Source organism: Porites lutea, chromosome 12, assembly GCF_958299795.1.
Source record: "Porites lutea chromosome 12, jaPorLute2.1, whole genome shotgun sequence".
In the NCBI taxonomy this organism is placed as follows: Eukaryota; Metazoa; Cnidaria; class Anthozoa; order Scleractinia; family Poritidae; genus Porites; species Porites lutea.
In genome coordinates, this window is record NC_133212.1 from 1,297,538 (window position 1) to 1,322,281 (window position 24,744).

Sequence of the window (24,744 nt, forward strand, 5' to 3'; positions counted from 1 at the left end):
ATATAATCTTGGGGGAGTAGGGTAAGATATCAAAATTTAATTTAAAAAACGAGGAAGTTTTTATCGAGTTGTTTTATAGAACTCGAAGCTTACGATATTGATTCTTCTTGGAAAATACGATATCATATAATATTTACGTCATATTATTCGTCAGATTTGTTTTCCAAAGAAATGAAAGTTAGCGCCTGATATGATTCCGCCCCTCCCCAGACGGTATTTGCATCATCTCCGACACCCGCGAGAAGTGGCAAAATGGCCGATTATTGATATCTGATGCAGCGCGTGTTTAGAAGTCTTTCCTCTATTTTTCTGTATTACTTCGTCGGAAGCCTTCTTGCAAGACACGTGTTGTTTGAGTACGGCCTAGGGATGTAGTTGCCTTGGACGTTTTTAAACTTGCACGCAACATTTCTGCAAACATGTCTTCGGGAGCAGACAAGGCAGTGAAGAGCAAGGGTAAAGCGCCAGCAAAGCCCCCAAAAACTAAATCAACGAAAGGTCGGTACAACTCAACTTTTTAATGTTTGATTTGATTTCTTTTGTTTTCAGATGATAATAAACTAGGCCATTTGCGGGTAAGAATATAGCTTGATTTATCTTAGAGACCTTTTTCCTCTTTGTTTTATCAAATATTTTATCAAAAGATTGTCCTGCATATTTCCACTCGATACCATTGATATGCTTATTTCAAGTACGAAACCGATTTGTTTGTTCATTGTCTCAGGTCAAAACTGTTGCCTTTTTGTTCTATTATCTAGTTAACAATTGACGCTTTTTCTTTTTGCCTTCATTATGTTCAGCAAAGGAAGTTTCGACGAACGATCAGCGATTTCGTGGGGATGGGGTAAAGTTTAAGTGCAAGGTATGTTCCCTGTTATAAGACTTGACCTGAGATCTTCCTTATTTTTAAGTATGTATTATCTCCTTCCCTATGCTATTGAGTTCCCGTAGTTTGTTTTTGTTCTTTTGTGTTTTTTTAACAGACATCAAAAGCATGTTTTGAAAAATAATGAGAGCTATATAAACATCACACCACCTTCATGGTGTAATGTAAGCTTACGTTTCCAAGGACGTTATTATTTTCAAAGACCTGGGGCCCGTTTCTCGAAGCTCCCGGTAATTACCGAGCCCGTTAAGCTGTTTTGTTTTTCATTTTAGAAGGGAGTTTTAAATGTTTTGAAAATTATACAGTAGAGTTATTAGCTAACGAAACAAAATGGACTTCATTAGAGGTCAGAACACACCCTACTTTTCTTGAGACTTTGATTTAAAAATATGATTCCGGGCCCGTTAAGTTACCGGGACTTTCGAGAAACGGGCCCCTGTTCCGTATGGTTTGCTCTCCAGATTGTCGGAACCGCAGATGTGGCTTGTGCGAGGGGGGACTCCATGTGTGCGGAAGCAATCAAGAGACTTAAGGTACGTCGCCGAAAATTACTTTTCAATAAAACGCCACTAAAACTTGTTTATAAAACAAGAGACCGGGTGTTAAACAGATGCTTTGTCAATTCATGGTGTGATTTACGGTTAGGTTGGTAACAGCAGATTACACGTTCCTTATGAAAAAAAATATAGATATTTCATCCTCTATGACCCTGTCTCTTTGACATATTGGATAATAGGATTTGGTTTAAGTACTAACTGTAAAATGTTAGCTTTTTAGCCAGGGAAAGAGGCTTATATATGGAGACGGGTGCTCAGTTTTACTCTACAGTCAAAGACTTAGAAAGTAATTATTTTATTCTGAGCCGTCAGTAAACATAAATGAATAATAATGTAATCTACGTGAATTTCCCAATTCTTTAACAGATACATATTTAAATTCATGCAATTTATTTTCTACAATAACTTGCACTTAAGGTAGTAGTCTTAATATTAATATTAACTCTAACCCAAGTTGCTCTCTTTCTGTTGGTTTTATAGGGGATGGAGATAGGCATGGCTTGAGGCTCAAAATAGGGGTTTTAAAGTGGGGAACTCAACGAGTAGTTTCACATCCCACTGTGACCGAATCAAAACACAATCATTCATCTTATTTCTGTACTTTTTTCAAAACATCTTTTTTCCCAGGCACAAGCATTAAAGTCACACAAGGAGAGTGGAGAACACAAGCAGAAGATTATATTGTACATCAATGTGAAAGGAATCAGAATAATGGATGAGAGAACTCTGGTGAATTAAAATGCTTCAATGTTTAAGTGTGCAAATATCCCAGGGGTACCCCCCTTCTCTCTCTTCATGACCAGTGATTTTGGTACCTCTGTGTCCTGTGTCCTTGACACATTAAAATCCCCCAAGATGCAAAATAATTCATGGCATGTGTCCCATAGGATGCAAAGAACGGTCGATCAATTTGAAGATTTATCGGGAGAATATCCTGTTCATGTGATTTCTGGGGCTTTTGTTTAAAGATGCATATTAATTATTTTATTTAGTTCTTTTTTGTGCTTTAAATATATAGAAGGACTATATTTTAATTTTAGTAAACTGTAATAAAGAGTTTTGGCATCTATGTCCAGATTAACTGTCTGGTTACATAAATAATTTATTTATTTATTAGGCCCAAGCATGACTCCTTGTAATTTTGAACTGGGCACTCATTGGTTCTGGACTGAGTGTCATGATTTTTCACAAGGCGAGTCCCAGGACTCACCGTAACTATTTGTAACAAAATCACTGCATGACCCAGTCCTCAGCCCCCTGCATGGGGAATCTATCAACTCATTACTCAAGTCTTTGCTTTAACAGTGGACAGTGGTATTGTTTCAATTTACTTGTGTTCTTGGGTACCCATTGAGTCCTCATATTTTTTTAGTAAATATACATGCTGGATTTCATAGGTTATAGCTTCTGAACAATGCTGTCCAATGGATAAATCTCTATCCAGCAGATAACACAATAATGGTTTTTGTAATACTTATGCCCTGAACAGTTATTTAACCAGTAGATATTACTATCCAATTTTTGGACAACCATGTGGTTGAGGTAAAGACTCAAATATCTTCGTATTTAAGGGAGATGTTTAAAAAAGAGTTAGCTATCATTAATGAAAAGTGTTTATGATGTCATTTGTTTATTGTTATGTATGATCTCTTATAGAAAGTGCAGTATGAACATCCCATCAATAAGATATCATTCATAACCCATGACCCAGAGGACAAAAGAATATTTGGTTATGTTTGCAGTCAACCTTGTACCACTGGACACAAGATATATGCCATTAAATCTGAAAAACCTGTAAGTAAATAGATACCACTGTGAATAGGCCCTTTGCAGCTAGCCATTGGTGCAAAACTGCCATGCTGGAGAGCAAAAGTCGAACTGGGACAGTTAAAGACAAATAAGACATACATTAACTTTAAATGGTAATTTCTTTTGTTTGTCTTGTCCCAGTGCGACTTTTACTCTCCAGCATGGCGTTTTTGTACCATGTAAATGGCTAGCTGCAACAGGCCTATTTCTTTGTGGTTTTTTCTTTCACACCATCAAAAACTAAAGTGAAAACCAATCCAATACAATGAATGACACGGAAGCCAAAAACAGGCCATTTCCATGTTCCAAAACCTTCACTTTCCAAATGAGGCCAAGTAGAATAACCTTCTTGTGAAAATGATTTTCTTAGTTGAATGTCATCAGGAATTATTTTTATATCAAAGCCTTTGTACTTTCCCTCAGAGATGTGAACAACATTTCTAAGTCTTCGGTGCGTACACTTTACCACTGTCAATTTATTGGGATGTAAAAATATCTCTCAGAAATTTGAGATGTCGTAATTTTGTCCCCCTATGAGGGGTACTTTGGTAGCAGTAAAAAAAAAACATTCTGCCAGGTGTTTTTTTTTTCTGAAGTGCAATCTTTTTCCTTTCAGTTTCAGAAGTAGCATAACCAACCAGGGCTGTCATCAAGGGTTGGGGACCAGAGATTTTCCCTAATGGCTGTTATGAACATGACCCTGCCTACTTTAGAAGGAAAATAGAAGAAAAATACAACCAAACAATATCCCGAGCAGTTTTATTCCCTGCCTACTTGTATCATTTACCTGGCAACTTGAAATTTTAATGACAGCCTTGCCAACTAAACTCCATTTGTTAGAGTTTTCTTTGATTCACGTGTAATTCCAGAAAATATCCAAACCCACTCCCCACTGAGGGTAACTGAAAAATTCCAAGGGGGTTGGGGTTGGGCAAGCCAAAATTTTGTAAAGGAAAGTATGAATGCAAAATTGAATTTTTTAGGGGTAAGGTTGGGGTGGTTAGCGTGCTGGACGTGCAATCAGAGGACCCCAAGTGTAAGCCCAGCCCTGACTTAGTAGTAGCTGGATATGTTTCTGGTAGTTCCAAGTTCGAACTAGACATGCTTGTAATAGCCAACTTCTTTGGCTCAGGGGTTTCATTAAAAGCTGGGGCCTGGGTACCAGCAGCAGTGTACTCTAAGCACAGTACCTACCTTCAAGCCGAATAAAAGAGTAAATTCTTAAAATTACTTCCAACTTTCCCCTCCTACTCAACCTTTTGCACCCTTGTAGTTTTTTTGAAAAAATAAAATCCTGGCCTCAGGCCAGTTAGAAATCCTTACTTGTTCTGTTGATCTCAGTTAATGTTTGTTTGCCATACTTTAATTTTCTGTATTATTAGCAGTAAATGATTAACATTGTAAAGTCAATTTTTTTAACCTTCCGTGGGTGAGTATGGATATTTCCTGGAGCAACATAATACTTATTCTTTGTACATAATTTGATGAATTATTGTATAATCTGACTGCATAGGCTGGAGCTGTAACAGGAACCTTGTATGAACTGTTCCAAATTGTGTTCAAACTGAGACAAGAAGCTGGATTATCCAGGAAGGTTCAAAATGCAGCCAATAATTCATCCCAGATGTCAAATGGTAAGGAATTATCTGTGATCTTGGGGTGCAGTACATTGTCATAAGATCCAAGGGAAAATCTTGATGCAGACAAGAATGCTCAGGGATTACCTTTGCCATATTTTATGAATTTTCCAAATAGAATGGTATACGACCATGTAATTTTCCATATTTCATTTCTGGTAATACTTGAGTTTGAAATCAGGAGGTCCTTCAAAGGTGGGTAATCCTATAAATAAAGCTTTAATATAGAACTATTTACTCCTCTGCAGTCAAGTCTGTTAAAGGGTGAAGAAATTTCAGACCTCTAGCAGGGCATTAATGAACTGTGTGGAAAAATAAGCATGTATGAAAGGAACCAAGGGTCTTCAAAGATGGTGGGTATAGGGTAAAGGTTTCAATGTCACAAGCACTGACTGCAAAACATAATTAAATTGATAATCTATGAAATGAATTAACTTCAATCCAAACTCTGATTAGGTTGATTTTTTGTCTTTTCTATTAAATACAGGTCCACAGCCTCGCAACTCTCCCGGTTCTGATGGAATCTATGAGGTAAGTTTCTATGTCGTTGGAATTTTTTTTAACCTCCTGAAAAAATATAAGAAAGAATTTCGTTGTTGGCTTAAGTCAGGAGAAAAAGTTCATTTGTTCAAAAACTTGACTTCTTGCTGTTACTGTAAATTAAATAAAAATGAAGAAATGATCATCACAGTGAACGCAATTTATGCAATTGCATAAGGAAGCCTGAAAAAAATTCAGGACTTCAACTGGGTTTGAACCCGTGACCTCGCAATTACCGGTGTGATACTCAACCAACTGAGCTATGAAGCCACTGACGTTGGGAGCAGGTCAGTTGTGGGTTTATATTTCCCGTGAAAGAAATGAGTGTTAATGATATATGAAATAAATCTTAATAGTAGTGTAAAGGTCATTCCATTAGTACAAAATAGTGAAAACCATCCTTATGTCTAATTTGTCTTGATTTTAGGTGCCATACAAAAATGGAAGAAACAAACATGAGAAAACTAGCCCTCAACTTGATCATGAATATGCTGAGCCAGTACAACCCCCTTCAAGAAAAGATCCTCATTATAAAGTAAGAAAATTATTTTAATGCGCTTAAGGATGTGCTCTTTGATCTGTTGTAAGTCAGAATTAAACAAAATTTTCAAATTTCATTTTGAATAATGCTGAAAAACAAACAGTACAGTATGAAAGTACTACTGTCATGTTGTGCTGATACCTCACCTCTGCAATAAATGCAGGTACATGCAAGGGGCTCCTAGATAATAAATTTATACCTGCGTACCTATTTTTAAGGGTTAAAAATTTTTCCCAAGACCATGAGGATTTTTTAGAGGAGTCAGCCATGTCCAAAGATTTCTGATGGCTCTTTAAGTTCTCAGTTTCAGTTTATTTTCCATCTAAAATCAGAGAAATAGCGGAAAATACAATCACATGATCACATGTTCTCTTTTTTTCTCACAATGGTTTGAGTTAATTTTACCGAGCTGTCACTAAGGACAAAAGCCTAGGGATTTTCCCCAGCAATTTGTACAGGAAACAATGAAAATTCCAAAAGAACGTCCTAGTGATTTAATTCCCCACTTACTGATTGTGTATACCCAGCAACTTGAAATCTTAGTAACAGCCCTGACTTTACTTTTAATTTTGTTTTGAAAATGTGTCTGGTAAAGTTGTTATAGCTTTCCACTAAGCGCATGAACTGGGATCACATCATAGTTTTTGATGTTCTGGCATCACTCCTTTAAGTGTAACTGCTCGGAAGTATATCCTTGATTGCTTCTTCTTCTGTTTAATATCAAGCAAATGTTATTTGATTAGGTTCCAAACAGTCCGCCTTTACCAGCTACACCATCTTCTCAGACCAAACAAAACAGCAGAGAAGATGTAGAGGAGAAAGAGATGACAGCATCAACCCATGTCTCTAATCAATCTACGCATTTAAGCCAATCAAAAAGCTTTGACAAGGTTTGCTTCTATTCTTTGTACATCTATGTGAATGTATGCCCTTGGGACTTTACTTCCTGGTACTTTCCCAGGTGTTTGCTGAAGTCAGTTTATTTCATTCCCATTACAATAAAAGTCAGTGTGGATCAGTATAAGAGAGTTTTTAATTTGAGTTGCCACACAATAGATTTGTGCCAAACTGAAATTTAAAACTTCTGTTACCTGTTATCTCTCTATAATTTTATTGACTCTGGGGTTGGTGGTTATTGTTTACAGGAGCCAGATCAAGTGTCACAAGCATCCATTCCAGACTCACCATTCCCAAGTCATGACAGCACTTCCAACACGGCATTCTTTGGATCTTCAGTTTTTGAGGCAACTCTAGGCGAATCAGGAATGGCAGACACTGTGTCAGTAGCATCATCAGCTGATGTATCAATGATTAGGACTGGGTCTGTCTCGTCTGGATCGTCAGAGACTCAGAGTGTGCACTCCCGCAGTGATTCCATGGTAAACCAAGCAGCAAACAATGAAGGGACTCAAGTTGGGTTTGCCACCTCTTTTGACAGCAACAGTGATGCTGGGTCTGCCTCAGACATTAAGACTACTGATGAGGGTTCAGCCCAGACCCAACCTCAAGGGAATTTCTCCATTTCTTTTCCATCATTTGGGGACAAAGAAAAATCAGAGATATCAACAGATCAAGAGACATCTTTTAGTCATGCTGATCCATTTGCATCATCAGCTGCAGACAGTGAAAGAACTCAACCAGTCACTGGTGGAGGTTTCTTCACAGAGTCATTTGCATCATTTGATACAGCATTTGGTAACTTTGAGACCAAGGATGATAATGTGAAGAAACAAAAAAGCAGTGAATCTTCAAGTGATCCCTTTGCACCATCAGGTGGCACCCAAGAAAAGGACAATGTTTATGAAAATGTGGAGATTTTTGCTTCAGAAACCAATTTTGAGACAGCATTTTCTTCAGAGCCATTTTCCGTGTCAAAGGAAAGCACTGATGTTGTTTCAGATGTCAGTGAAGTTGCCGCAGATGAAAAACCCTTTGACAAAAAAAGTCAGTCGGTTGCAAACACTGCTGTGGGTTTCTCGTGGGATAATGCATTCACAGAGGTGGAAAACAAATCGAAACCAGATGCAACACAGAGTTCTGCCTCATCTGAGCAACAGTTTTCATGGGCAGAAGATTTTGCTTCAGATGATGGAGATATTAAAGTTAAAACAGATCCAAATACTGCAGCATCATTTTCTTGGGACGATGCTTTTGGAGGGGCCGCTCCAGCAGATAAAGAATCTACATGGGATGATGCTTTTGGTGGAAAAACAAAAGACAGCAGTAACTCTCTGTTTGACTCATTGCCATTTGGTGATGCGTTTACATCATCAACAGAAGATTCATCTGGTAATAAGCAGAGAGGTTCTGAAGATAATCTGCAATCAGTGCCAGAGTCAACTATTCCTGATAATTCTTCATTTTTCGATGATTCATCATTTGCTCCTCCCTCATCTTCTCAAAGTAATGAAGGTAATGCAGATGATTTAGCTGATGAAAAAATCAAGGAAGATCGTGCATTTTCAAACGACCCATTCGAAGAGTTCAACATTGGCATGCAGCCTGTGGCAGATCTCAAGAAGATTGCACCAGAGGAGAATACTATTAATTTTGAGTCAGAAATAAACACTCCTGATCAGGATTCTGCTGCAAAGAAAGTTGTATCAAACATAGGATCTTTTGAAATAAATCCAAAAGAAACAGTTGTTGCTGTGGGCACGAGTGAAACAGTAATACAGTTAAATAATCAAGTTCCTGAGTCTGTTATTGAAGGTAACTCATCAGAAGAAGGTGATGATGATCGAATGAATGAGGAAAAACCATCCGACCTCCAGGTTCAAGAGGCAAAGCTATCACTATCTCAGAGGCCTATTTCACCAAGCTCACCACCCCCTCTTCCACCACGCCCTGTTGTCTCAGCACCCCCACTCCCAGCCAGACCACTGAGCTCCAATTCTACAGGAATATCTCCCATGATCCCTTGCATGTCCACAGGGTCCCCAACACCAAACTCTCCACAACAAGTAAAGACAGGAAGTGCTAAGAAAAAGCCACCTCCGCCTCCACCAAGAGTGGATTTAAATGAACAATCTTCAGCAGATCCTTCCAATCAGAAAGGAGCTTTTCCTGATCCTTTTGGTTCAGATTTGTTTGATAATAAATTTGACAAGGGCATGGAGACAGCTGGACAAGAGAGTTCTGACTGGATGGCCTCATGGCCAAGTGCACCAGAACTAACCCCGAAAGAGACAACTAAAGACCCATTCAATGACAGCTTTTTTACAGACTTTGATTTCCCACAAAATACAGCACATAACACATCATCCAAAGATAACTTGGATCCCTTTGCAACAACAGATCCAACTTCTGAGCCTTTTCCATCAGACTTTGGAAATGAGGACTTGTTTGCAGCATTTACACCTGCAAAAGTGGAGGCTGCTTTTGACAATGGGGATCCATTTCAAAATGATATGTCCAATTCCTTTGCAGCATTTACATCAGATGATCCCTTTAGTGATATCAGTGATCCATTTGCCGACAGAGGAATTTTAAGTGATGATCCATTTGCTGACAGTCCCAGTAAACTTCAAGCTGGTGAATCTCTGACTCTAAATGAGGTTTGTATTGTACAACTACTGTTGATTAACATCCCTGCGAGTAACCCATTTTCTCTTAAAGAAGTTACAACAGTTGTCCTTATAATTTCTCATCCTCGGTGACCCGGTAGCAGTGAGTCAGGTCAAGAATAGGGCCGGTGAAAGTTTTCAACGTGTGAGAGAGCTCTTTTGTCCTTGTATTTCCCTAATCCTGTATAGAGTCAAAAAACAGTGCCACTGGGAGGTGCATTAATTCACTCTTTTATCCACAGGCTCAAACATTTGATCCACTCTGAAGAGCATGATTACAGCTGTAGCAGCACTGATTTTGGAGGGCTGAGATTATTTCATTTTTGTCAGTTGGGAGGGGGTAGGAGGAGGTGGCTCCAAACAATTTCTGTGGAGTGTGGGGCAGGGTGTATTAAGGAAGCTGAGAGAAAGGAAAAGCTCCAAGCATCAGATTCTTGCGTGGAGTTGTCATCTCAAATAATTATCACATTTTATTATTATTATTATTATTATTATTGTTTAAAAAAACTATCGTTTAAAAAAACTAACTAAACAGATATTACCATGCAATAAGTACTGCAAGAGAGTTGTTATGTAAGTGGTCACATAACAACATTATATACAATTTTCTTTTCCGTAATGGTATTAATGGCTTGGGAGTGATTGAGCTGATTGGAAGACCAACACCCACATTCCATTATTATTCCTCACTATTGCTCAGTTTAGTCTCAGCACTTGTGTTTGTTATGGAGTGCTTCTGTAATGAGAAATCAACCTTTGATTGCTACTGGTTTGTTCTGTTTTGCAGAGCTTAGTTGCATCAGACGATGCTGATTCATTTGCATAAATTAAAAGAAGTATTTAATAGGTATGTAAAAGTTATAAAACTTTATTTATTATTTTTCTAAAAATACAGGTCTGAGGTATTCCTGCATTTTCAAATTTTCGCATTCCTTTCTTAACATCCTAAGTGATACAAAAAACTGTAATAATTTACACCCCTTTGAAGACGACAAACAACCCCGCCCTTTTCATATTATTTTTAGTCCCTTCCCTGAGGACTTTACATCTGTGAACATTATTATTTTAATGGTTGTTTAATGATTGGTTTGACAAAAATTTGATAGTTTCAGTCTTTACGTAGACAATTATAATTAGAACATTAATTTTTCTAATCAAAACTGAAGCAGTGAACTTTATTTTTAGGATTAAGAGGCTGCAAGATGGTTAAACTTCAGATCTTCTGATAAAAGTAAAAGAAAAACTGGCATTTATTATTGTCAAGTCATAACATAACTTATCCCTAATCAGAATCTGATGGTATAATACTCCATGATCTACTAGACAGTGACTGGAAGTTTGAATTAATAACCAGCTGTCTACAACATTCTTCTGGCTGGAACAATGCAGGCACTCAATATTTCCTCTAGAGTGAGGTGTATTATTATTTTACACTTGTCAAAATCATCATAGTACCCACCTGGCTAAAAAAACATTCCTGAGTAATGGTTTGACTGTGTTTGTTGCATGCAACTTTGTTCTAATGAGAAGTTGTGATGTGTTCGGAAGAGATTTATAATAATAACTAATATGAACTGTTTCAACGTAATTTTCTGGGACTAGTCATTTGACAGGCTCTTGCAGTTTTGTTGAATGAACAGGCACAAAATCAGAACAGAGAGAAAACACCAACATCTGAGTTAGCCTGCATGGCAGGGGCAAGAAGGGGAGGGAGAGGGGGAGGGAGAAAAGCACAAGAGGGGAAAGGTCCCTTCCCCTCTCTCTCCCCTACCCCCCTCCCTTTTTCCCTATCCCCTACCCCTTTCGACGCCTGCTACACAGGCTACATCTGAGTCACCTATTGGACCTTTGTTGGAGAGTTGTTGCCCAAGGAGTACTGTTATATTTTAAGCAAGGGTTTAATATGTGTCCACTGTGAAAAATAGGCTTTCAAGGACAAACTGTTTTGTCTGGGATATAGAAAATAGTATGAGTAGTTTGGTGTAGAAAAGTGAATAATTCTTAATTGGAAATAATTTGACCAGTAGTATGAAAAATTGTAACTTTCATAACAGTATCATTTCTAGTGGAAAGCTGCAGCTTGCCATTAAAGTAAAAGAGTTCCCAAAGTTCCTGGCACGCTTTTAAAGCTGTTTAGTCTTGGATGTAGAAATTGGATGACTTATGTAGAAAAATGTATAATTTTTACAAAAAATTGACAAGGAAATGTAACTTTCATATTTGGTATTATTTTTAGTAGAAATCAGGCCATGAAAATTATGGAGTTCCTTGTTAATAGTACTGTTATTCTGGGATCGGGTGGAGGTTTTTCATGCCTATTGTAGAGAAGGATTACAAAGTAAGTAAAGCTGAACATGGGTCCACTGGCATAAACTTTAGGTTCAGGGTCATGGTGGCGCACACCGACTCCAAATTGTCACGCAGTTTGCCCCTCATAAGAGATGTGATGACTATTTGACTCAGTATAATCTCAACATCTCTTGACAGTATTTAGACAATGTTAAGAGCGTTTGGCTACAAAGTTGATAGCAAATCTAACTCATGGCAGGGATGTGGGCGTGGTTATTAACACGCAACAAAATCGAGTATTTGCAAAATAATAACAATGATGGAGTTTTTGTGATGAGTCCCTCTAGAGTTAGCCTGAAATTCATCTGATTGCTTCGAGTCGTTTTCTCCTCTGAGGGAGTAATAACAACTCGAAGTAATCGGATGAAATTCAGGCTATTCTACAGTAAATTCTGACAAGCAACATTACCTGGTACCTGCAGTCTCTTCAGGCAGATAGAAAACAACCATCAACACAAAGATAGATAGAAACTGCGACAGCAACAAAGACAAGTGCAGTCACAAGCTAAATGCAGGCTTCCTCTTCAATACTTTAAAACTGGCCCCTTTTTTAAGACTGTTCACAAACCACAGGACTTAACAACAGTAACTTAGTTATATCTAGGAATTTTGTGGGAGGAAGGTTGATGTTGAACAAAACAAATTTGTTCTTATGGTAAAGATTTTTCCATTTTGATATAAGTATTGTAAAAAAAGTAAACCCTCTTAACTCATAATCATGAAAATTTATTGGAGGCTGCATAAGAGTAGAAAGTGAAACAAAATAATTTTTAGCCCCTCTTCTTCTGTAGTAATTTGAATCATTTCATCGGCTGGAAAGAAAGTTGATTTTTCCTCTTAAGAGGACGTAGATACCGACTATAAAAATTATCAACAGTAAAACAAGATGTTGTAAATATGAGTACATTTAGTGATAAAAATGTGACAACTTCCAAGCAATGTATTATCCTGGCTCCAGTTGAGCAAAAGTTGGATAGTGCTATCCACTAAAAATAAATTGCTATTGCAGTGGATTAGGAATCATAGACAAGTTGCTGGGATCATTATGCGTTTCTGGGAAAGGGCCCACCTACCCCTCCCCTAAGCCAACATTTTGCCCTAAGTGAGAGTTAAGTGTTAATATTGACTGAGGGGAGGGGTACATGGTCAGTAATTCCCAGAAACTTCTATTGTTCGTTGCCCTATCTGTGGGATGGTGATTTATCTGGAATATAGCTCTATCCACCTTTTGAACAACCGGGACCTGCCAGTAAGGAAATGTGGCATATTATTAAACTAAAACTCGCAACTGAAAATGTATGGCTCAGGATCTTTGATTCTTTATAAAGTGTTCATCTTGACGTTCCCCGTGTTTACCGGATTTATTACATTGATTTACGTCATCAGTATGAAATTTCTTTTGCTGAGGCGCAGATGTTTCTCCTGGCAAAATGTCCCTAGCAGCGAGGAGCAGGGAGAAACGGCTGTATTCTCAGGCTACACGTTCTAACGCTACTTGCAAAAGATAGGGCTATATCTCGTGCTTTGTTCAAAGAGCAGAGACGTTTCTTGCACACTGTGTTCTGTGGGAGGGGAGTTACTCACCTATAGAAAATGGCAGGTTACTTGGCAGTCAAAAACGTAAAAAATGCCCCTTAAAGGTACCAAAACCTCTGCCTTATGGGCGTGGCTCAAACCCCGAGATGTACCTAACAATCAGTTAAGTGACAAGTAGTTTCCATAATTTTGTAGCTCATCACCCTGGTTAAGGTAAGGTTGAGGCCTAATCCTGGCTGCTAAGCATGAATCTCCTAGGAGTATTGCTACTCCCCCCTGGGGGGCAGGGTTACCCCTAGCGGTATATCACCATTACCCACCTGGGTAAAGAAAGACAAAAGTGAAGGAAAGTTACTTGTCTTGGAAAAGAGCACGTGTTAACTACTCGATCTCCACAGAGCTTGACACCTTGAAAGGCTTCTAAATTAAAGGTACTTTGACAGTACAGCTCCTAAGACGTCCCCTTAAGGGGTACAAATGGTGACCCAGTCATTTTTGCCGGAAAGAACCCTCCCCCAGGTCTGCATTTTACTGTCAACTAGTGTGAACATAACCTCCAGGAATCTTCTGTCTTCTCATATAAGTGCAGCCTGTGTGCAGACGTCTCCCATTTCCTTTGTTGCAGAAATAGGAGACTACTGCATACACGCTAGTGTAATAGGGGTTTTATGACACATCAAAAGGTTGTCACTGTAGAGCACTCTGAGGCAGGGCCCTTTATAAGAACTGTCTAATAAGGGGATCCAACCTACACAAGCCTGTGTGAGTGATGTCTTTTGTAATATAGCTGCATTCACAATAGCCTCCCTCGCAGAGGTTCCTGCAGGGGGAGGCTACATAGTGACAAGCTATCTTTACAGAGACATGCTGCACAAGATTTTATTAACAGACTCAAAGATAAGGTAAGAAGTTTAGTCATAGCTTTTGAATGATTTAATTATTTAACAATTGTTTCACTATCATTTTCTTGTTGTTCTATGTACAATGTATGAATTTTTTTCTTTTTTTTTGTAGAACTTTTAGTTTACTATTATGTGGCAGGATAGACAATTCTGGATTTATGTACACTGTTTATAGTACAATCTACTTTGCACCTCTCAAGACAGAAAACAGAATGCAACTCAATAAACTTAATGGGGCTAGGTCATAAAGTGAAAGGCAAAAATTCCAATACTAACTCCACTCTACAAATATTAGTAATCAAACTGACTGGAACATCAACAGAATAACCACAAAGCAAAACTGGGACATGCCATAACAGGAAAACGTTAAGACAGAACAAACTCTTGTAAAGTTCGAAATGTTCAGCCAACCTTTTGGAAGTTTTTAGTAGTCTAAGCACCCCAGATTTGCACAGTCATATTATTTTGAATGCAGACTGCTTCACAGTCTCATCAATTCTCGCTAACTGCACAGTATAATTAGTTGACCTGTGCATGCACAGCAAAGACTCCCATACAACTAAAGCCAAGTGACTGGTGTGGGGTCCTGACCCATAAACTTTAGAGTGAAAATTGAAAAGTGAAAGCTCAAGATAAAGATACAATGCAAAAGTCAAAGGCCAATGGTGTGCTCATTATAATCCTCTCTCGATCAGCGTACATTTTACAGATATTTAAAGCTACTTAATGCTACACAGAAAGGAACAAGGATTTCATATCAAAGGAATCAAACTTGGGATCTATTATGAGGCAGGCCACACTAACTGTGTCAATTTTTTGAGCTCCTAATACTGGGGTCTTTGTAACGAAGGGGTTCACTATATCAGGTTTCTAGAGAGAGGGATATAGGACCTCACTGTAAGAGGATGTAAAAAAAGTACTTAAGTACACACAAACAGAAAGTGTTTATTAGCAAAGAAATTGAGCTCTCAAGATACTCCTGCCTGCTCTTCCAGTTCTGACACAAGCAAAACTACACAATATTGGGATTTGTAACACAATTTCATTTAAGGAAATATACATCTTCTTAATTCTATTCAAGTATCACATAAGGAAGGACTTGCAATGCGCCATCAGCAGAAGGCATCGCTTCTGTCCAGTCATACCATGTGCCGTCAGTCCCATAACGACCAGTAATACCATTTGCTTCTACATGTACATCTAATACTAATTCCTTTGGAGTTGGTGATGCTGGAGTGTCTTGATCTCCCAGAACTTCTTGTGGCAGTACTTCCTCTGTGCCAGATATATTTCCATCAGTCTTTGACTCAACATTTGATTCACTGTTCATGTCTGCAGTTGGAGATTTAGAATTCCATCTGGTGTCTGTGAAATCATTTTTAGAGTCCTGCGAAACGTCTACTTTTGTACTGCCTGACTGGCAATTATTTAATTCAGATTTAACACTAGCTGACTGGTTTTCTTTATCAAATTCCTCTGTTATGCTGACACTTGACTGTGAACTAATTCCAGAATCTACAGAAACACTATTATTTTCAGTGCTTTGTGAGTCTGTCATCTGTGGCACTGATGATAAATTTTCTTTGTTTTTGTCCCCTTCCTGGAACATTTGTGACTGGGTTAACTGTGATGAAGAAAATGCACTTTCTGTGTCTCCATCCTGAGATGACTCTGGCAAAGGAGATGAACTACTTTTCTCTTTGTCTAACTGCAAATCAGGAAATGAAGTGGACAAACTACTTGTATGGCCACCCAGTGCTGTTTCTTGACCAGAATTTGGAGTCCCAGGGTGGCTTTCAGAATCATCTGATTTTAAAACAACACTTGGTGAATTTTCATTACTTGAACAGCTATTACGTTTCCGTTTAACTCCTCTCTTCTTTCCTTCAAGGATTTTAGATTTTCCTGCTCTTTCGACCGATGGAGATGCTGGTTTTTCACCGTCCCTGATAGTTCCATTAATTTGCGGCGATGACAATCTTCCCCCATTGATTGGAGAATCTGTATTACGTAGCGTCTCAAGATGATTAATTACAAGTTTTTGCCATTTTTTAACAAGTCCTTTGGCCCTTTTAGCTAGTTCTTCATTAGTTGTTTTTTTCCGTAGAAGATTTATTGTTTTTCCTATACGTGTTTTCTGTGGAGAAAGAATATTGCAATGACTATTTAACAGCTGGCAAAATAATAATTATTCTAAAATGCCAATATAGAAAGGAAAACTGACTTAACAGACATTGCAATATATCTTGCTTCTAGACCGAGACAATTAAATCTGCTACACTGAGAACAACACAGTAAACCTTAATCATGAGTGCAGGGTTAATTTACCAACAAGAGGCATTAAAAAGGACTACATTTAGTCCCCTTGAACAGGTTCTAAATTCAATACACAGGCAAGGTGAAGAGAAACAACATGTGGAAACATTAAAGAAAGAGAACCTCACCGGTACCTTGAAAAAGGTGAAGCAAATTTGTGCGTTGTAATTGACACATTCACTATCGTCGAAATATAAATTTGAGAGGGGCGCTAGGAATATACTAAAATTATTTTCGCGTCTCTTTTTTTAACATTTTAAAAGAGAATATTTGGCCAGATGTACGAGAAGTGTGTAACTTGCATAATTTTACGAAATCAATTCTACGAAAGGCCTACAGTACAAACAAACCTATTATATCAACAGTTATTTTTCAGCTTTAAAAATATGCACCAAGTAGTAGAACTTTTGATTTTTCAAGCTGAACCATATTTCTATAAAAACGATACTAAAATAAAAAAGGAAACACTGTTATGTAAAAGGTCAGCATGGGGAGTACATTTCCCGGAATTCGACAATGTTAATTTCACTTTTGCCACTCGACAACGCGAAACACTTGAAAAAAATATCATTTTATGAAGGGCAGCTTTCTATCGAGGAGATTTTTACGAACGATCGAGAGTGCAAAAATTTATATTTTTTTCCTTTACTCCAATAACAAGACAAAGTTTGTTGCGCTTAAGAGACTCAGGAACAGTCTGCCACTTTTTAAATTTTGTCACTGAACAAAGTTGCTCCGAAACTAACTTAATCACTCTTCTTGTCCGTTCAAAATTTCAAACCAACAAAACAACACGCTATTTCAATAAAGTCGTGAGTAATTTCAGAACTAAGATCCATCTTCCTCAAAGCAAATAAACAGAAAAACCCGCACGAACTACATGTAGAATCCTTTCACATGCGCTTTTAGATCGCGAACATTGTCAGACCATCCACCTTTACACGACTAAAGTATTTTTTTTTTTTTCACGCACTAGAAAAATATTAAACAAAGAAGTCGTTTACACGAAGGGAAAATCGTCTGCAATTCACCTCAAGAGCCTCCTTGGTGATAGGAAGACGCTCTAAGATCGTGACTACCTCCAAAACGGCCGCCATGTCCAAAACCTGAAAACAACAACGGATGCAAAAAACCGTTAATTTCTTCGCAACTGACCCCTCAAATATGCTGAAAATTAGCTCACATTTCCATCAGCGTCTACAACACGGTCTAGGGTGGTTTTGATTTCTTGTGGCGAGTGCTGCATGGAGTTTCCAAGCGAGAACTTTCACAGCCCTGCCGTTCGCCATGCAAGGCAAACCAAGACATGACGACCGACCGACAAGAACACTCAATATATTATGGGATGCTTGACGTCACACCGCGCAACTATTTATACTCGGGGAAAGAAACATCGCGGGCTCGTTTTCTATTTCTCTCGTTTCAGATCTCTTTCTGTTAATCTTTACCGTGGAGACCAGGGGCCCGTTTCTCGAAAGTCGCGGTAACTTTTCGGGCCCGAAATCAAATATTCAAATCGAAATATAAAGAATAAGAGCGCGGGTCCTGGCTAGCAAACTACTCCATTTTGTTTCATTAACTGACAGTTTTATCGTGTTAGATACAAAACTATTGAAACCTCGATATTTAATGTAAACGGAAACAGCTTACCGGGCCCGTTAATTATCGGGACTTTCGAGAAACGGGCCCCAGGGCGGGTTGTTCAAAGCTGCATTAAGATAATCCAGAGTTAGTGCGAAATTTGAATTCAGATATGAAAGGTTAAATAACAGAGAAAATTATCCGAGAAAATGTTTTTGAGGAAAAGAAAATGAAACCGGGGTTAAATTTAACCCTGGGTTAAGTGCTAATCGGCCTTCGAACAACTGGGCCCAGGGAATTCTGAGAGTTGGTAAAAGAATTTACTTAGGGGCGTGACGTTTGAGATGTAAATCAAAAACCAAACTGTCAGTAAAATGTGCAACCCCTATGGTTAACCAAGTTATTTTAGGAAATCATCTTTTTATAATTCTGTGTCTGCCTGATTTATTTCAACATTCTATCTACTTAATTTTTATTACTTCCTCTCACTTTCCTGCTTCTCCTAAAATACACGATCGGTTGAATGCAAATTAGCCGCCCCTAACGACATTCGCCGCTCTCACGAGTCCGGTCTCCTCCGAGCAGTGTGGGCTTATTTTCCCGAACAGAGGTTGGTTATCGAGCCCAGCAAGAGATCATGAAAGGAGAGAGAGGGAGTTTAGGCTGGTAAGCTGGTCTGATCTTTATTTTTTAAAAAAGTTATGTTTAGAAACTCTGCGGACCTTGCGCAAAGAGTTTCCGGTGAGATCATAAAATGACGTACAGAGAGAGCCGGAGTTAAGGCTCGTAGGCTGGTCTGATCTTTATTTTAAACTAAAGGTAATCATCGATTGCCGGATCCGCGTTCGTCACTTACAGAAAAATTACGGACGGAGAACGAAATCGAGTCAAAAGGGGTCCAGTTTCCCGGCTGAGGTGTCCCTGATAAAATTAATAGGGGCGGCTAATTTGCAGTCGCCCGTAACACCAGATTAGGATGCGTTCTGACGAACGCGAAAAGTTATTTTAAGAAACTATGCTGACCTTGCGAAAACAGTTTCCGGTGACCTGGCTGACTTCCGGAGAACTCGCTTTCATTATGCTACTGTGATTTTTTGAGCCTAGTGATTTCCGAGACGCTTCCAGGAATTTGTCGCCGGTTCCAGACCTTCACCAAAGTGAACCGTAAGAATCAATGATAGTCTATGAAGAATACTAATTAAAGAACGTTTTTTATTTCAGATTGTTTGTTGCATAGTTATTGAGGTGTGTTTACCATTTTTATAGTAAAAGGTAGAAGCATAACTTCTGCTCTTTTTGCTAAAATGAGCATAATTTACAAAAACTAGCATAATTATTGCTATAATTTTAAAACAGGCTAGCACTACTAGTTGCATATTATGCGACTTTTGCGAGCACAATCTATCAAAACCTACGAGCGTGAGGTCAAGATGGCTGGTTCTTTTGGAGTTTCATGGATCGAAGCGAAGGAGGTATGGGTCTTGGTTTTTATATCCACCATTTTGAAAGTGTGAATATTAGATTAAGTGAATGAATAAGTGCCCGGCTATTGTGTCTGCAACTTGATGGCGTTAGTTGAACGTCGAAACGTCGTCGTTTTAAACTTTTTTTCAATATGAGAAACATTTTAGCGCAGTTTTTATCCAAATACAGTCGACTCCTGATAACTCGGACCTTCAAGGGAAATCGAAAAAAGTTCGAGTTATCGGGAGCTCGAAGAAAATAGCCGAGAGTAAGGTAAACAACAGTTTTTACTGCACAGTGAACATTTTTATCACATTTAATTGTAGAAATGTCAAGTGAAAATTAAAAGATACTTCTAGATTATAAATCAGAACGTAACGTAACAAAACAGCCTAAATAGAGCATGCGTTTTACTGTTTTGAGAAGTAAAGCTGCTTCACTAGTAAAGTATCACCTACAACACGTCAATAGGAAATCTAAAATTCAATGTTTCGGACGCCAGTAGACGGCTTAATTTTTTCGCGACTTTTAAGGGCTCAAAACATGGTTCGAGTTATCAAGGGCAAAATTATATAGAAAATGACCTGAGGGGAAACGAAAATTGGTTTGAGTTAGCGCAAGGTTCGAGTTAGCGAGGGTTCGAGTTATCGGGAGTCGACTGTAACTAGAAACGAGACAATTTGTTACATTTCGAGTTCAGGATCTCCTTCCTTTTCTTGAAGCAAATGTACATTGGAGTATTTGAGACTGAGTTATCGTCAGCATCTATTTTAAGCAAATATAAAGCTTTAGCGAGATCTTTTAAGTCGAGAGAACATGGCGAAGTTGATAAGGTGATCATCGTTCTTTTTTGTGATATATGGAAATGAAGTTTTCTTTACAATCCAAGTGTTGTTCGTCTTCTTTACTGTTTCTGTTGCACACTCAGCATTTCTTTCCATGAATCAATGGATAATCAATTTTATTCATCAAAAGTTGTGAAAACATAGCAAGCCAGTGTCTAACTAACAAGACGAATCAACCGCCCCTTCATCTGTCTAAATTAACTGTTCGGGATGATATGGTCGAACGCATTCGTTATTTTAGGCTCAGTGTCTGGCCATAGGAAAAGAGTCTGGATGGGGTTGCTGTTAAGCTAAATTTGGCATCAAAAATAGACTAATAAGTTTCATAGCGGAGCTCCACGCGCGGCGCAAAGTGCCGCGCGTGGGCGGAGCCCCATAGCTAAGAAAATGTGGTTATCTACCGCCCCCAGCCTCCTCCTCAGGCGCTTCGTTTTTCGCATGGCAGAGGCGAGCGCGAAAGGAGTGACTGGTGATGAACCGCAAGGGACCATGGGAAGGGTACAGACGGCAGGCGAAGCGCCTGCCAGATCTTGTGTCGTTTTCTTGGCAAAAAAGTCGTTTTCTTGGCATGGCCCAATTTTTGGTCTTTTTAAGTCTTGGAAGCGATCAATTTTGGTAGCATATTGTTGTAAACATTGTAAACTTTGAGTAGACAGGTGAATGGCTCAAAATTTCAAAACCTGAGGTAGAAATAACCGACAGGCTGCAAAGGAGTCGGATTCTGCTGGATTCTTACGAATTGAAGACCTCTAACAAAATATTTGATCTGATTTGATGACTTGACGGTATCGGGTAAGTCTTATATTTTAGTATTTAACTTGCTGTTTATTGCAGAATCCGGATTAGTAAAGTACAGCGCCGGCGACTATGTTTCTATTTTTCGCTCTTTTAGGCCAAATCCACCGAACAACGAGCAAGTAACCTTGTGAATTGAAAGAAGTGCAAGGCCTAGCTAAATTGTGCAAGGTCAGGAGTTGATTATCAAGACCACATTATGTCCTTACACCAAGATTTAAGTCTGCGACGTTACTAACTATGAAACCAGGGACAGATGGATATATTTCAGTTGATGCTTGTGACAAAATAAATAAAAATGCATAACTTGAATTGTTGAAGCTTACAATTACCTAACTCTCGGTATAAGATTCCTAGATTCTCGAGGGATAAGTAATGAACTTTATTTTCGGATCAGGGAAGGGGTTGAAGAGAAGGAAGGTGCCAGCATTGATCAATCAATTATTTTGGACTACCTCTGTCAATCTTGATGAGGGAAACGAAAATCTCCAGCTATAAAGGCAGTCTTTTCTAGCTTAATTTTTTTTAGTATTTTTAATTATTATATAAACACCAATAAAGTACCAGGTGAGCTTTCGCACGAAAAGTTGGTATCTTCACATGTGAAAATAACATGTTATCTTACATAATAAATCGCATCTTTCACACCAAAAAACTATTAAAATGAAATGGTTTGGTATTTCATTGGTGTTTATATAATAAATAGAACGTTACATGGCCGCTTGGAGATACGAAATTTCTCTTCTCATGTTGAAAAAATGTTTCACTCGTTCGCTGCGCCCACTCATGAAATATTTTTCAACACTCGAAGAGAAATTCTGTATCTCTGCGCAGCCATGTAATATCCTCTATATATTGTACAATAATTAATTCTAAAATATATTTATCGATTTTATCTTTGTAAGAGATTTTGTTATTGCTATCATCAGTTTTAACTTTATTTCATTTCATTTATGGGTGTAAATATTCATACTCCTTGCGATTCGATTCGATTTCAATTATTGCCTTTCGATTTTGATTCGATTACGTAAACGTTTCTTAATTCTTATAACATAACGCGCAGTGTAAACAGCATGCAATCCTAAACCCTCAATATAACAATAGTAACAGAGACAGGAAGATTCACAGTCGCTTGGTTCGTCGCCATCAGGGGAGGTTAAAGGACAGCATTTTTGCCAGGTAACTCAAAATGGCGCACGAACTGCTATCGTCTTTGCTTGTCAATCAAAAACATCCATTAAAGAGTTCTGGATTCTTATTTTAGACTATAATAACTCACTGAGGGCACCCTGGAAAAGGTGTGCAAAAATTGAACCAAAATCGAAATACGCAAGCAAAGAATCCTGAATTGAACTGAACGGTCATAATCACGATTAATCGAGAATTTGATTAATTGTTACACTACTAATTTTATTTAGCTAGATGTCTGGCATGATGGCACCCCTATTGCAAGACTAAAAATGTTTGAATAAAGGTTGAATAAAGTATATAGTTCAGTTAAAACACTATGAATCAATGACCACACTACTACATCTCATTCAAACTCCAGGTCTGTAATCTCAATGTAACTTTATTGGGACCCACAAATGTAAAAGAAGGGGAAAGGGCTTAACCCTTTTTTAACAGAAGTCAGTTCAATGACAACATGCCCATTCAATAATCTCAGTAGCCCATGCACAGCAATTTTTTCTGAGGGGAAGGGGCAACTGTACACATGCTTTTATCACAGTATTAGTTCAAAAAACGCACATCAATCCAATTTCCATTTGTCCAAAATCAAGGAATTATAGGAGCAAAGTATTTTATTACTTGGGCAAGACAGCTAGATGAAGTTTAAGTTGGATTAGGGGTGCAAGTGCAGGTTTTCTCTTTTGCTGACCATAGTTCAATGACCTGACCACATCTCAGTTCAATAATCTTGGTAGAAGTTCATAAAACATACATCAAGTCAATGTCCAGCGACACTAATTTAAGGAATAGGAGCAATATTTTCTATTCCTCTGGGTGAGGTCGAAGCAATGGAAAGGGGTGAGGGTTTTGCATGGCTGAGCTTCTGGTCCATACATAAAACAGCTGGCATTTTTCATTGCTTGACACTGTTAATAGACCTGACATTAGCCTACTAATAGTGTAGTGTAGTGTTTTTTACTGCATATTCTTCCAGTTTGTCCAGGGGCCTGTTTCTACTGTTCTTTCCATTCAATGCTTGTATCTTGATTATAATTTTGTAGTTAAAATTTCCAGGAAGGGGGTTGGGGGTTAGTAGTTATGCAGAACCACTTATACTTATCTTAACGTTTTTTGCATTTCAAGGTAATTCTGTGCCCATTGATAATTATTAGATCATCTTGTATTCCTCTGCAACTCAAAAGCAGGTCAAAAACTACCCCGTCCTTCAGAAGAGGGTCAGAAGACTTCTGAGGGGAATTTTATGCTACCACAGGTTTGCCAAGAAAGGAACCATGTATAAGCAATCACAGGAACAACAATGTTGAATCTGGGTAGAATGATCCCAAGAACTTCATAATACTCAGTCTTTCCTACCACCAGTTGGAATTAGGACAATGCAATCATCATTCTCTAAAATGGTATTCACAGCATCATGTTTGCCATGAAATTTGAAATATTCAAACACAATTATTTTTTTAAAAGAAGTGCCTAGGACAACGTCTCCTGTCTGGCCAAATGGTAGTTACGATGGTATCTCATCAACTACATCACCCTCTTCAATCAGTGTAACAAAATTGTCTATCAAATTGAAACCAAAGTTACCAATAATTTATTTATTAAGACACAAATGATGTGTTATAAAAGAGCATGGCAAAACCCAATTGGTCTACTGTGTAATGTCACAAAAACAAATAAAAAACAATACAGACAATAAGTATTTGCTGCACATTCGACACAGCTTCATCATAAAATGAGGTATATAAATAAAAAGTAAGTAGAATTTATTTACACCGGGCTGTGCATTCAGTGACAAGTCTAGTACCCAGTGAGGAAATCGAACAATAAAAAACTACAAGTAAAAAAACCCTAGACCTAGTTTTGTGGCTGTTTTTCCTGTACATAAGCTTACATAGTCGAGCAAATAATACACAATGCGAAATCCTGAGACAAAAATTTAACAGATTTAAAAAATATTTTATCATCTATTTAATAACTAACTTAGAGGTCTTGAGACTCGACTGGTTTGTTGCCTTTTCGTGTACTCAAGATACAGCGTGCAGCGAATAGTATTTTAAAGCTTTACAAAATATTTGGCTTCATTTGGCTGTTGCAACAATTCTCAGCTCGCCATTTTTCACTTCGACAGAAGAGATCTTTTCATCACTCGGGACCTTAACAGAAACGACTACTAAATTACTAACTTACTAATTTTCCTGACCGGCTGTTACCTTGGCGTGCGGCAGATTCATT

General features: G+C 38.2%; 2 protein-coding genes across 2 annotated transcripts; one reads left to right on the forward strand and one right to left on the reverse strand.

Moving 5' to 3' along the window:
- The first annotated feature begins 240 nt into the window (after nt 1–240).
- On the forward strand, nt 241–13,180 carry LOC140921159 (uncharacterized). The gene is made up of 12 exons (XM_073371129.1): nt 241–498; nt 801–862; nt 1,348–1,419; nt 2,071–2,172; nt 3,100–3,237; nt 4,766–4,886; nt 5,377–5,420; nt 5,857–5,964; nt 6,714–6,860; nt 7,116–9,527; nt 10,324–10,383; nt 10,722–13,180. Exons 1-11 carry the CDS (start codon nt 420–422, stop codon nt 10,360–10,362), a joined length of 3,324 nt encoding a protein of 1,107 aa, XP_073227230.1. The 5' UTR covers nt 241–419; the 3' UTR covers nt 10,363–10,383; nt 10,722–13,180.
- Nucleotides 13,181–14,319: 1,139 nt separating this feature from the next.
- Nucleotides 14,320–18,081, reverse strand: LOC140921160 (uncharacterized). The gene is made up of 3 exons (XM_073371130.1): nt 17,823–18,081; nt 17,671–17,745; nt 14,320–16,460 (listed from the first exon to the last, which is right to left on the reverse strand). Exons 1-3 carry the CDS (start codon nt 17,883–17,885, stop codon nt 15,396–15,398), a joined length of 1,203 nt encoding a protein of 400 aa, XP_073227231.1. The 5' UTR covers nt 17,886–18,081; the 3' UTR covers nt 14,320–15,395.
- Nucleotides 18,082–24,744: the final 6,663 nt, after the last annotated feature.

Excerpts from the sequence above, each read along its gene's own strand:
- LOC140921159 (XM_073371129.1), top strand. The coding sequence starts at position 420 with ATGTCTTCGGGAGCAGACAAGGCAGTGAAGAGCAAGGGTAAAGCGCCA. Across the intron at positions 5,965-6,713 it reads GAAAAGATCCTCATTATAAA|GTTCCAAACAGTCCGCCTTT; the intron begins GTAAGAAAATTA and ends TTATTTGATTAG. Across the intron at positions 9,528-10,323 it reads AATCTCTGACTCTAAATGAG|AGCTTAGTTGCATCAGACGA; the intron begins GTTTGTATTGTA and ends TCTGTTTTGCAG.
- LOC140921160 (XM_073371130.1), bottom strand. The coding sequence starts at position 17,885 with ATGCAGCACTCGCCACAAGAAATCAAAACCACCCTAGACCGTGTTGTA. Across the intron at positions 17,746-17,822 it reads TTGTAGACGCTGATGGAAAT|GTTTTGGACATGGCGGCCGT; the intron begins GTGAGCTAATTT and ends TGTTGTTTTCAG. Across the intron at positions 16,461-17,670 it reads TCACCAAGGAGGCTCTTGAG|AAAACACGTATAGGAAAAAC; the intron begins GTGAATTGCAGA and ends CTTTCTCCACAG.